This window comes from Eschscholzia californica, unplaced genomic scaffold (genome assembly GCF_041429995.1).
Source record: "Eschscholzia californica isolate CP2 unplaced genomic scaffold, dmEscCali1.0.p SCAF_2, whole genome shotgun sequence".
Classification (NCBI taxonomy): domain Eukaryota; kingdom Viridiplantae; phylum Streptophyta; class Magnoliopsida; order Ranunculales; family Papaveraceae; genus Eschscholzia; species Eschscholzia californica.
Window position 1 is genome coordinate 64,989,466 of NW_028238309.1, and position 12,408 is coordinate 65,001,873.

The 12,408-nt window shown below is 39.7% G+C and overlaps 2 protein-coding genes and 1 long non-coding RNA gene across 5 annotated transcripts in view; 1 reads left to right on the forward strand and 2 right to left on the reverse strand.

Annotated features, from left to right (window-relative positions):
• LOC147560347 (cysteine-rich receptor-like protein kinase 10) overlaps positions 1 to 2,172 on the forward strand; it is a 101,518-nt gene extending 99,346 nt beyond the window's left edge. For both annotated transcript variants that reach the window (XM_086662530.1, XM_086662534.1), the window contains exon 9: positions 2,133 to 2,172. The gene's annotated coding sequence lies outside the window, so the exon portion shown is untranslated. The remainder of the gene's footprint in view (positions 1 to 2,132) is intronic.
• A 4,676-nt stretch (positions 2,173 to 6,848) lies between these two features.
• On the reverse strand, positions 6,849 to 8,091 carry LOC147560357 (uncharacterized). Its single transcript, XR_015234797.1, has 2 exons — positions 7,368 to 8,091; positions 6,849 to 7,185 (listed from the first exon to the last, which is right to left on the reverse strand). It is a non-coding gene; the product is annotated as an uncharacterized LOC147560357 (long non-coding RNA).
• A 1,470-nt stretch (positions 8,092 to 9,561) lies between these two features.
• CRR41 (potassium/sodium hyperpolarization-activated cyclic nucleotide-gated channel protein) lies at positions 9,562 to 12,088 on the reverse strand. 2 transcript variants are annotated; one of them, XM_086662542.1, is made up of 3 exons: positions 11,363 to 12,073; positions 9,866 to 9,952; positions 9,562 to 9,767 (listed from the first exon to the last, which is right to left on the reverse strand). In XM_086662542.1, the coding sequence occupies exons 1-3, from the start codon at positions 12,004 to 12,006 to the stop codon at positions 9,761 to 9,763; spliced, it is 738 nt and encodes a 245-aa protein (XP_086518668.1). In that variant the 5' UTR covers positions 12,007 to 12,073; the 3' UTR covers positions 9,562 to 9,760. The 2 variants fall into 2 exon arrangements, with proteins under 2 accessions (XP_086518668.1, XP_086518669.1); XM_086662543.1 differs by lacking the exon at positions 9,866 to 9,952 and having other exon boundaries at positions 11,363 to 12,088.
• Positions 12,089 to 12,408: the final 320 nt, after the last annotated feature.

Here is a 12,408-nt window from a genome sequence, read left to right on the forward strand (position 1 = left end):
CCAGACTTCAATTTAATTTCTTTTCTAATTAAAAGTTCATAAAAACATGGAGATTCAGTCTTCTTACTAAGTTGAGATTCAATCTCTGTTGGGACTTAATTTGCTCAGCTGTGTGAACCTAATAAAGTGTGAATGGGAAGGAATTGGGTGACGTGGGAAAGCTAAATGACAATTAAATCTGGACCGTTCGGATTTGACGGCTAAGATGTGGTCAAACTTTCAAATTTTCCATGCCACCTCATTCCGTAATTTCTATCCGTCATTTTTTGTCCGTGAACATAGCATTCCCGTAATTTTAATTCATGCATCTTGTTGTTTTTCATTTTACATAGGCTTGCAGTGGATATATGGCCCCAGAGTACACAATGCACGGGCACTTCTCTGTAAAATCGGATCCTTCTAAGCTATCAATTTTACACCCACGTCAATTCCCAACGTTGCGGGGTTTTGTTCTTCACGAGGACTCCAATAGCCCACCTAAAAGGCCTCGACACCTGATAAGCATGAGCTCACATCCCACATTGTTTGGGAAAGTGTATACAGGCTGGGCTACATGTAAGAGTTCAAACTTAGTAAGTGTCGAGGCCGTCTGGGTGGGCTCGTGGAACCTTCACCCAAAATAAAACTTTGTATCCGTAGATCAAGGTGTCAACGGTGTGGACAACATCGGTAACTGCTAAAGATTGAGTAGTCCTATAATTAATTGAAATGAGTTCACAATAACAACCGCAAGCAAACAAAAAAATTATTTGCAGGCTTGGAGACATTGGGAGGAAGGGACAGCAACAGACTTGTTAGACTCAAGGCTGAGGGAGAATTGTTCGACAGTGAAAGTGATAAGGTGCATCCACATTGGGTTATTATGTGTCAATACCTTCACCACCACCTACTCTGTTTATGCATAACTCAGAGGAAGTTAACACCAATTAATCAATATTGACGAGAAACTAACCTTTCATTTCATTATTTGGGATGCACATGAAGAAAGTCGAACCCGACCACCTGTGTTAGAGGTGCCCATTTGCCAATCAGCATCACCATCTTTGTCGTCAGATTGGGACAAGATCTATTAGGAAACTACAGACGACTTATCCTTCGTTACAGTCCTGCTCATGAAACTTCTATATCACAACGGTTGCAGAAGACGAACTGGATGGTAAGAACTAAATAGTAGGAAAATTGCTAATCATTTCATTTTGTTTCATAATGATACTCCAAAACCCTCATTACTCACAAAACTCTATTGTTTTTTCTTCTACTAAAGGTGTTGATAAGATTCAAAGTGATGGATATTTGTAGCGGAACTTTGTTACATAAGAGCTGCAACAAATAACTTCTCCAACGATAATAAGCTTGGACAAGGTGGATTTGGTCTTTTGACAGCGATCGGTACTCTACCTGACCGTCAGGAAATAGCAGTGAAAAAGCTCTCTGAGAATTCCTGTCAAGGTGAACAAGAGTTCAAGATGAATCTATTTTAGTTGTGAAACTTCAGCACCGGAATCTTGTGCGGCTTTTAGGTTTTTGCTTAGAGCGAGAAGAACGATTACTGATCTACGAACTCATGCCAAACGCAAGCCTCAACCACTTCATCTCGTACCTAAGGAAACAACTAGGCCGACTAATTCTTGCAACTTGTTTCCCAAAAGAACAACTGCAGTCAGTGGATGATATATCTGGTGTGCAGAGTACTAGACCATGTACTCTTATAAGATCGTTCATTGTCCCACCTAAACTTTGATTGAACTGATTTGGGTTGCTAATGATTGTCAGATTCCACGTATAAAATTTTCTTCGTTTTCTTCAACTCCACTATACGAACACAATTCCTGCACATTTCAACCGTTATGTTGCCTCTATATTCCCGTAAATGAAATTTGGGGTCTGACCAATGCCTTCGAATGCGGTTGATGGGTATATGCCATTAATTATCTCCTAATGGGTGGTTGCGAAGCTACATTCTTAATCTAAGGAAACCCACATCACATAATTAAGTTTGAAAATGGTATCACTGAATACTAGTGCAAGTGAAAAAGAAAGCGATAACTTGACAATTCAATTAAGAAGATAATGAATTGAGTAACTTGCAAATCCAATTTCATTATTTCATAAGCTACCCCTTACATTTCAAGATTGGGAAACCCTAGAAAGAACAACAAAAAGAAGGAAAAACAATCAAAGCAAACCCTAAAACTACTAAAGAAAGACAGAAAGACTGACAGACAAATCAGTGAGCAAGTCTTGACTTCTACTTCTTCTTCCATCATTTCGGCGATGAACTCAATCGTCTGTCTTCAACTTCTGCAATAGACCTAAGAACAACAAAAAGAAGGAAAAACAATCAAAGCAAACCCTAAAACTACTAAAGAAAGACAGAAAGACTGACAGACAAATTTGTGAGCCTTGCCTTCTTCTTCTTCTTCTTCCATCATTTCTGTTAAGAACTCATCGTCCTTCTGCAAATGGTGAAAATGGTGGTGAAGGTATTGAAAATGGTGATGTTGGTGGTGAATGGTGATGTTTGTGGTGATGTTGGTGATGATGTTGGTGATGATTGTGGTGTTGGAGGTGGTGCAACTGGTGTTGGTGGTGATGTTTGTGGTGATGTTGGTGATGATGTTGGTGATGATTGTGGTGTTGGAGGTGGTGCAACTGGTGTTGGTGGTGATGTTTGTGGTGATGTTGGTGATGATGTTGGTGATGATGTTGGTGATGATGTTGGTGATGATTGTGGTGTTGGAGGTGGTGCAACTGGTGTTGGTGGTGATGGGTTCCTCCGTTGAGGGCGGGATAGCATCGGCAATGTAAAGGTTGAGGTGGGTCCATTGGTGGTGACCGTGACTACTATCTTGAGGTTGTTAACAGTAGTGGTGGCGGTGGAGGCAGTTGGGACAGCAGTGGCGGCAGTTGGGGTGGTTTGATGTGTTGTAGTGATAGTGAAGGTTGTGGTCGGTCTATTGGTGGTGATCGTGACAACTATCTTGAGGTTGTTAACAGTAGTGGTGGTGGTGATGGTGGTGGCGGGGCTTCTGAGGGGAAGGAAGCCATTGTTGTCGGTGAGGGTGATGGTGGCGGTGATGGACGTTGGGGTGGTGGTGGTGGGATTTGGAACCTGGTTGTTGTTCTCCATTTCTTTCTCTTTCTCTCTTCTTGATTTTGTTTTGAGCAAGAGAAAATGGAGGATTGAAGTAGAAAATGGATGTTATCTTTTATAGAGGAAGGAGAATTTGTAAACCTAATTTTGGTTAGTTATTTGAGTGTAGTTTCAAGAATCTCAACTGCCTCTAACTAATAACTAACTTAGTTAGTTATTTGAATTAGTTTTCAGGAATCTCAACTGCCTCTAACTAACTGTCATTATGACAACTATATGTAGGAGTATTTCTTTTTAGAGCAAAACCACGAGTCAGATATCAGATCTGACTTGTGAAAAAAACAATCATATGTGAATTTTAATGCAATTAGATGGCACTTAACTTAATTACCCTTTATAAGCTTGTACTTAGGTCTTCTCAAAGTGAAGGAATTAATTTTCTAACTAAGCCAAGTCTCAGACTTCACTAGACTTGAAAAATTCGCGTGTCTTCAATATTCAGGACCTCATTCAATTATTTGTAGAAGAGGAACCGTCTCCAACTTGCCAACACTCATCAGTCTTGACTAATGTTAGAAGACTTTGATTAAGTGACCAAAGTTAAGACATTGTCGTTATAGTTTTTACTTTCTTTTCTCAGATCAACAACTTAATCATTCATTCTAATGGGTAACTTTTTGTTTTTGATTATCACCATTATCATACAATTATGCAACTTTACCATGACTGCACAAGAAATTGTATCAACAACAAATGATAATTACTTCTGTTTCGGAAAAAATTATATCGATAACAGTTTGTCTGAGTCTAACATAAATTTACTCCTCAGTGGTCTATATCACTACAAAAATACGGCCTATTGGCGACGGGATGTGCCGCCGGCATATAAAAAACCGTCGGCGATAAGAGCAGGGCTGACGGTTTTCAAAAAAACCGTCAGCATAGGTGATCATTGCCGACGGTTTTATAATAAAACCGTCGACACATGACCCCAAGGTGGCCTCCATCCTCTTCTTTTCACCGACGACATGGCCGACGACCTTAATAACCTTCGATGGTAGGACTTCTTAAAGGCCGACAGAAAAAAAGTTTCCCATGATGGTAGGAAAAAATTCTGGAAATTCATTTGCCGACGGAAAAAGTTTTCTCGAAGGTGAGAAATGGTTTGGCGGAAATATTTTCCGCAAAACGATTTGGCCGTCGGACCATACCCCTTTTATGCCCTAGCTAACCCGTTAACTGTTGTTCCTTCTCTACTCACGTATCTCTCTTTTCCCCTCTTGCTCGATGGTGTTCCTTCATTAAACGCAAGGTATGAATGCTTAATTGTTCTTGCCCTGTCGAAATTCTTCATTACCAACTCCATTATCTACAGCATTATCTGAAATTGTTCCTCTTTCTCAGTACCCAGGAAATCGAAGGTGATGATTTTTATAGTTCTTATTAGTAATTTATCTTAATCTAATTCGTATAAGTCTGGCTTGTTTAACTAACCCAAGGGAATAATAGCTGCTTCAGAGTATTATATGTCATTTCAGTATCTTCATCCAGACTTATTTTATGTCGGACCCAGAATCAGATTGAGTATAAGCCATTTAGACGAGTCATATGCACAATCTAGAAATCCCAAAACAGAAAACAAATATTATGAAATTTGATTCGAGCCATCAAGATGTTTTTCGTAACTTTATTTTGTTGTTTGTAGTAAACTGTGACGACCGAAGCCTTAGCAATTATTGATATTTTACACGACGCCAACACCTAACATTACGGCTTTTTGTTTCAAAAAGACTCCACTAGCCCACATGATAGGGAAGCTGGTTTTCAATGCCTTTGTATCACATTTGGCTAGAGAGAAACAGGAGGATCTTCATAAGCAAAGTATTGACGCCCCAAGCCTCAGGCAGTTAACGATATTGTCCCCCCTTTTTACACCACACACGGGTAGAGGGTTTTGTTCTTCGTGAAGACTCCACGAGTCCCCCCAAAAGGCCTCGCCACTTACCAAGCTTGAGCGTACACCTATAGCCCAGGCTCCGAACACTCTCGTGAGCGATGTGGGACTATCACAATCCCCCACCCTCAGTGAAGAGCCGTCCTCGGCTCTGATACCACTTGTGACGCCCCAAGCCTCCAGGCAGTTAACGATATTGTCCCCCCTTTTTGCACCACACACGGGTAGAGGGTTTTGTTCTTGGCGAAGACTCCACGAGTCCCCCCAAAAGGCCTCGTCACTTACCAAGCTTGAGCGTACACCTATAGCCCAGGCTCCGGACACTCTCGTGAACGATATGGGACTATCACAAAAGTTGAACTTGAAAGAGAGATTCTTAAAAGAATTGTGGAAGATGTTAGAATGAGAGTTGTTGGGCTACATGTTAAGGCTAAAGATTCTTTCAGGAGCAGATGTGTTGCCAAGAATTTCAATATTCAGTTTGAGTTTAGAGCAACAAAGGTGGTCTTTTGTTCTATGCAAAAAACCAGACTTTGAGTTTGTGATGATGAATGTTGATGGTTCTTATTGTGTGAGTCAGCAGGGTATGGTTGTATCCTAAGGGATCATAGAGGGCATGCCATTGTTGCTACTAGAGGGGCTGCTAAGCCTATTTTTGTGGTGCATCATGAGATGCAAGGAATTGAAAAGGGGTCGGAGCTTTCTTTGAGGCATGGTTTTACCAAGATCATTGTTGCCATTGATTCTAAATTGGCATGCTCTTTATTATCTAGCAGTTGCACTCTTCCTCCTTGGCAATCCAAGTTTTTGTTGCTTAATATAAAGAAGTTGTTGGTGCAGTTTGCTGAATACAAGGTTATTCATGTGATCAGATAGATTAATAGATTAGTTGATCTGTTGGCAGCTACAAGACCTGTTAGTGGTGAGGAGCAGCTCGGGCCTGGAGATTTGGGTGTTGAATTTCAAAGAATCTTACATGAAGAACAGCAAGGAGTAGTTCAACAAAGGGTTAAATAGAGATTGTGTGTATGGTTTGTTGTTTTAGTTTTTTTTTGTTCTTTCTTGGGTTGTTAGGTTTTCTTAATGACATGTTGGTGTTGGGACTGGCTGTTTAGCCTTTTGTGTTCTTGTTTTTGTTGTTTTTGGGTTCGGCTCCCCTTAAACCCGTTGATTTATGCAAGAGAAAAAACGACACAACCTGTGCATATTTCATGTGTTATCGTGTCTCTGCATTACGATATCACTTCTCTGAGTTTGGTATTACTAGTATCCTTTATCTATTGGAATTCTAATGTGGTATTACGTAGAGAACTGAAAAAGGATATAAGTCAAACCTAAGAAACAACTAGGTCAAATAATTCTTGCAAATTGTTTCCCAGAACCACAAGTCGGAAATTCAGCCGTCGCCCCAGTAATATACATAGTGCAGTCCGTGGATGATATATTTGGTGTGCACAGTACTAGACCATATACTCTAGTAAGATCATTCCAAATTTTGATTAAACTGATTTGCTTTGCTAATGATTGCCAGATTCCACATATACAATCTTTCCATTGCCTTGAACTCCTATATGAACACAATTCCTGCACATTTCGAAAGTTATGTTGCCTCTATTTGATTAAACAAATTTGCATCATTAATGGTCTGCCCGTTTGATGCGGTTGATGGGTAGAAAAGCCAGGAAAGGGTCTAGGAAGCTCCTAATCGGTGGTAGCGAAGCTACATACTTGATCTAAGAAAACCCACATTACATAATTAAGTTTGAAAAGAAAAGGAAAAACAATTGAGAAGATGGTCAATTGAGTAACTTGTAATCCAATTTCGCTATTTCATAAGCTACCCCTTACATTTCAATATTTAGAATGCCCTAGAAAAGAACAACAAAACGAAGGAAAACAATCAAAGTAAACCCTAAAACTACTAAAGATAAAGAAAGAGAAAGACTGACTGACACATCAGTGACCAATTCTTTATTAGGGTATGAGTGGTAAGAGGTATAATCTTCCACCTGAGGTCGAGGGTTCGAGGCACACGCTTAACAATTAAAAAAAAATCCTTATTAGGGTATACTCAATACTCAGTCTTGCCTTCTTTTTCCATCATTTCTGCTGAGAACTCATCATCAGTCTTCAACTTCTGCAATTGACCCCAAGAACAAAATTAAACATTTCCATTAGACTATGTTAATTAACAAATAATAAATATTTAATCTTTCATCTTTTTTGTGGTTTCAGAATCAGGATTTGTTGAATTAGCAGAATCAAGATTGTCTTTGTCTACATTAGAATTGGTCAAGAATGTCTGTGGAGTAGTAGTACCTGGTGAAAATGATGGTGTTGGTGGTGAAGATGGTGGTGAAGATGGTGGTGAAGATGGTGGTGTTGAAGGTGGTGCAAGTGGTGATGTTGGTGGTGATGGTGGTGTTAGAGGAGAACCGAAGCCTTCGGAAATCATCTCATCAAAGTGAGCCGGTAATTGGTTCATCCTCCGTTGAGGAAGGGATATCATCTGAATTAATTCTTCATTATTAATGGGGAGGTTAGAATCAACCCCATTGGTGGTGGTGGTGGTGGTGGTGGTAGTAGTGGTGGTGGTGGTAGTGGTGGTGGTGGTGGTAGTGGTGGTGATGATGGTGGTGGTGGTGGTGGTGGTAGTGGTGGTGATGATGGTCGTAGTGGTGGTGGTGGTGGTGGTGGTAGTGGTGGTGGTAGTGGTGGTGGTGGTAGTGGTGGTGACAGGGCTTCTGACGGGAAGGCCGACATTGTTGGTGGTGATGGAGGCGGTGGAGGACCTTGGGGTAGTGGTGGGATTTGGAACCTGGTTGTTGTTCTCCATTTCCTTCTCTCTTTTTGATTCTTTCTTTCTCTCTCACTTCTTGATTTTGTATTGAGCAAGAGAAAATGGAGGATTGAAGTAGAAAATGGTTGTTATCTTTTATAGAAGAAGGAATTGGTACACCCTAATTTGTATTAGTTATTTGAATCGGTCCTCAACTGTCTCTAACTAACTATCTTGATTTATTCACACAAAGTGGCATGCCACATTTTCAGTATCACAACTAGATGTAGTAACTTGATTTGTTCTCTTAAGAACAGGGCTAGAAGGCCCACAAAAAAGGTAGCGGGCCACTGCCCCAAATAGATGTGGCTGGCCCTTGTTGGTTGAGCCACTTCTTTCTTAATAGTGGTTGTTAGTCGGGGTTCTTGTACAAGTTCTACAAGAACTATCTATTGGCATCACTATTTAGGAGCTAATGAATTCAAAAAATGAGATAAGTAGACACACCAAAAAATATTTCGAAAATGATGGACATATTGATTTTACATCCTTCGACATAAAAAAGTGTAAACCCTGAAATAGAAATATTTCAAAATGAATTAGCAACAAGAATGGCTTGCCTGCATCTAGCTTTAGCTTGCCCAAGTCTCTCCTCAAGAGTTTCTTCTTCCACAGAAGCTTTAACCATTGCTAAATCCATCTCCATTAATCTCAAAACCCTAAAAAGCTCAGTAATCAATCTCTCTTCCACTTCCCCATCTTCTCTTAACACTTCTGCTTCTTCTCTTGCTCTCTCTGCAACTATCTCCCCTGTTTTCGCCAATAATTCAGTCGACCCAATTATACATACACAACATTTCATCGTAATTGACATATAGACTGAATCGACGTGTGCGAGATCGTTCAATGATATGAGCTGGGTGTTGTGGTGTCAGTGGCATTCGAACAAAAAAACTACAAGCTAGTTTTCTGAGTTGATAATGAATATGGACTTACCCCAGTGCCTTTTCTGTGATGGGTAAACGGTGGTGGAGGTGGTGGTGTGTAGCTAGAAACCTAGTAAGTTTAGAAGTAACATAGAGCTGTTAAAAAAGCAAACTTAAACTGCAAAGACTAGTTGCTTGTAGTATAACATATTGCTTAAAGAATACATATTGGTTACGGTTGGGCATTGTGGTGGTAGCCGTCGTTGGTGCAGTGCAAGCTGCTGGTGGTGTAATCATGTTATTATTATAGAAAGGATGGACTAACCTCGGTACCATTTCTCAGGTGGTGGGTAAACAGGGGTGAAGGTGGTGTTGGGTACGCTAGAAACTTAGTAAGTTTACAAGTAACATAGGCGGACATGTGGTGAAATTTCCATGTAGAGCTGTTAGAAAACTGCAAAGTCTAATTACCTTGTATCTTATCGGCACCTTTGGTAGAATAACAAGCGAGAGAGTAGTATTGTGTGCTAGCCGTTGGTGGTGCAGTGCAACCCGTTGGTGGTGCAATGCTACCGTTAGTGGTATAATCATGTTATGTTATTATTATAGAAAGGATATAAGTCATACCTAAGAAACAACTAGGTCAAATAATTCTTGCAAATTGTGTATTACTGGGGCAATTCAGCCGTCGCCCCAGTAATACACAGTGCAGTCAGATTCCACATATACACTTTTTTTTTTCGTTTTCTTCAACTCATCTATACAAACACAAGTCCTGCACATTTCGACCGTTATTCTCGGGAAAAGGTTTGGGCCAATGGTCTGCCAGTTTGATGTGGTTGATGGGTAGAAAACCCACATTACATAATTGAGTTCGAAAAGAAAACGACAACTTGTTAAATTAAAAAAACAACAACTTCTTCAATTCGAAAAGAAAACGACCCTTATTCAGTCTTGACTTCTACTTCTTCTTCCATCATTTCTGCTAAGAACTCAATCGTCGGTCTTCAACTTCTGCAATAGACCCAAGAACCAAATTAAACATTGCAATTAGAATTGTTTAATGTTAATTAACAAATAATAAAGATTTAATCTTTCCTTTTTTTTCTTACCTTATCAGTATGATCATTTGTGATTTCAGAATCAGGATTTGTTCGAATTGTTCCACCAGAGTTAGACAATGATGATGTGGGTATTGCCTGATTAGCAGATTCAAGATTGTTTTCGTCGTTGACATTAGAATTGGGCAAGATCGTCGGTGGAATAGTAATAGTAGTAGTATCTGGTGAAGATGGTGGTGTTGAAGGTGGTGCAAATGGTGATGTTGGTGGTGATGGTGGTGTTAGATTAGAATCGGAGCCGCCTGAAATCAATTCATGGATGTAAGCCGGTGATGGGTTCCTCTGTCGAGGACGGGGTAGTATCTGCATTAATTCTTCACTAGAATCAACCCCATTGGTGGCAGCAGCGGTGGCGGCAGTTGGGGCAGTGGAGATGGGTTCCTGTGTTGTAGTGAGAGTGAAGGTTGTTGTGGGTACATATGCGGTGGCCCTGACTACTATCTTGCGGTTGTTAACAGTAGTGGTGGTGGTGATGGTGGCAGGGCTTCTGAGGGGAAGGCCGCCATTGTTGGTGGTGATGGAGCCGGTGGTGATGGTGGACATTGTGTTTGTGGTGGGCTTCTTTCTCTCTATCTTCTTGATTCTTTCTTTCTTTCTCTCTCTTCTTGATTGTGTCTTGAGCAAGAGAAAATGGAGGATTTAAGTAGAATGTGGTTGTTATCTTTTATGGAGGAGGGAATTGGTAAACCCTAATTTTAGTTAGTTATTTCAATCGATCCTCAAGAATCTCAACTAACTATCTTGATTTATTCACAGATAGTGGCATGCCACGTTATCAATATCACAACTAGATGTATTCCTCTTTAGAACAGGGCTACATGGCCCAAAAAAAAAAAAAGTAGTGGGCCACGGCCCGAAGCAGATGTGGTCGGCTTCCATCGATTGAGCCACTTCTCTCGAAATCAAGTTGTTCCTCACTAATGAACATGATAGGAATGTCATCTATCGCTTTTTATTTGTACAAGTACTACAAGAACTATCTATTGGCATCACTAGATGCATTTAGGAGCTAATGAAATCAAGCTATAATGATTTGCAAATAAAAAAGTGAGATAAGTAGACACACCAAAAATATTTCGAAAATGATGGACATATTGATTTTACATGGTTCGACAAAAAAAAACATTTATCTACAAACGGTTTGGCGTAAAATCTTTGAGCGCACTTGATTAAGATGAGGTACGTTTTAATGTTTTTCTTTGTGGGTCGTATGTTTACACCATTGCCCTCAAGATCAGTTTGGAAACTTCTTTTTTTGTCAAAATTCTTTGTGATTCTAGCACCTCGGAATAGAAAATTATTCAACCGCTTCTATCCTATCGCGATTCATATGATTCATCGTAATTTGTATTTTAAACACTTTTGCCAATATATTTGTTGAAATTTGCACAAGAAAAAAATGAAGATAATTCACAAGAAAAAAATGAAGATAATGTAAAGCCTGAAAAGGAAATATTTCAAAATGAATTAGCAACAAGAATGGCTTGCCTGCATCTAGCTTTAGCTTGCCCAAGTCTCTCCTCAAGAGTTTCTTCTTTCACAGAAGCTTTAACCATTGCCAAATCCATCTCCATTAATCTCAAAACCCTAAAAAGCTCAGTAATCAATCTCTCTTCCACTTCCCCATCTTCTCTTAACACTTCTGCTTCTTCTCTTGCTCTCTCTGCAACTATCTCCCCTGTTTTCGCCAATAATTCAGTAGACCCAAAACCTCCTCTCTCCATTAAACCTTCTAACTTCTCCAAGAAATCAGCAATCACATACCCTTTTGGCTTTTCCAATTTTATCTCCTTTGTTCTTTTCCATCCTATTTCAAAATTCTTCGGTTCGGGTTTTACTAAACCCACCTTGGATTTCCTGTCCCTGATTATTTCAGATTTTCGACGTTTCACTATTTCGGCAAATTCATCTGGTTGATTATTTGGTTGGGGTTCTGAGATTGGTTCTGTGAAATTGAGTTGAGGATTTGGATTTGAAGTGCAGTTAGTAGTAGTTAGTTTCAAGTGTTTTGAATGGAAATATAAATGGATGAGAGAATTTAATTGGATTGAAGAACAGGGTTTTGAGATTAGGGTTTTGGATAGATTGAGAGGTTTTGGGTGAGAGAGGAAGTGAAGAGATGTAGAAGCCATTACTTGAGAAGAAAACCTCTCAGACTAATCTTAGTTCAAAGGAAGAAGATAAGGTTTGGTAGTTGGTCCCTTCTTGTGGTTGGATTCAATCTGGTTTTGGTGTAGCTGAGCCTTTTAATGTTCGGTCCAGCCACAACGAGAACTCTCGAATTGGACCAGTCCGAAAGTATGCTTACCTTCTTGGATTGTCCAGAGTGACTATAGGTACACCGCTCCATTACAAATGCAATATTGTCTTTAGAATAATACAAGTTGTATACATATTCATGAAAAATATATAAGTTGTTGGAAAAGGAAAATGCATAAACGAAAACAAATACAAGTTGACGTTTACTTGACAAAATCTTAGGTTAGTTCAATTAAAATTTAATTTCAGTCCATGATTTATAGATTCAAATTAGA

Bases quoted from the DNA above. Each gene is read 5' to 3' on its own strand.
- CRR41 (XM_086662542.1), bottom strand. From the start codon at position 12,006: ATGGCTTCTACATCTCTTCACTTCCTCTCTCACCCAAAACCTCTCAAT. The intron at 9,953-11,362 runs GCAAGCCATTCT...TCTGCTAATCAG, and splicing joins CAAGCTAAAGCTAGATGCAG to GCAATACCCACATCATCATT.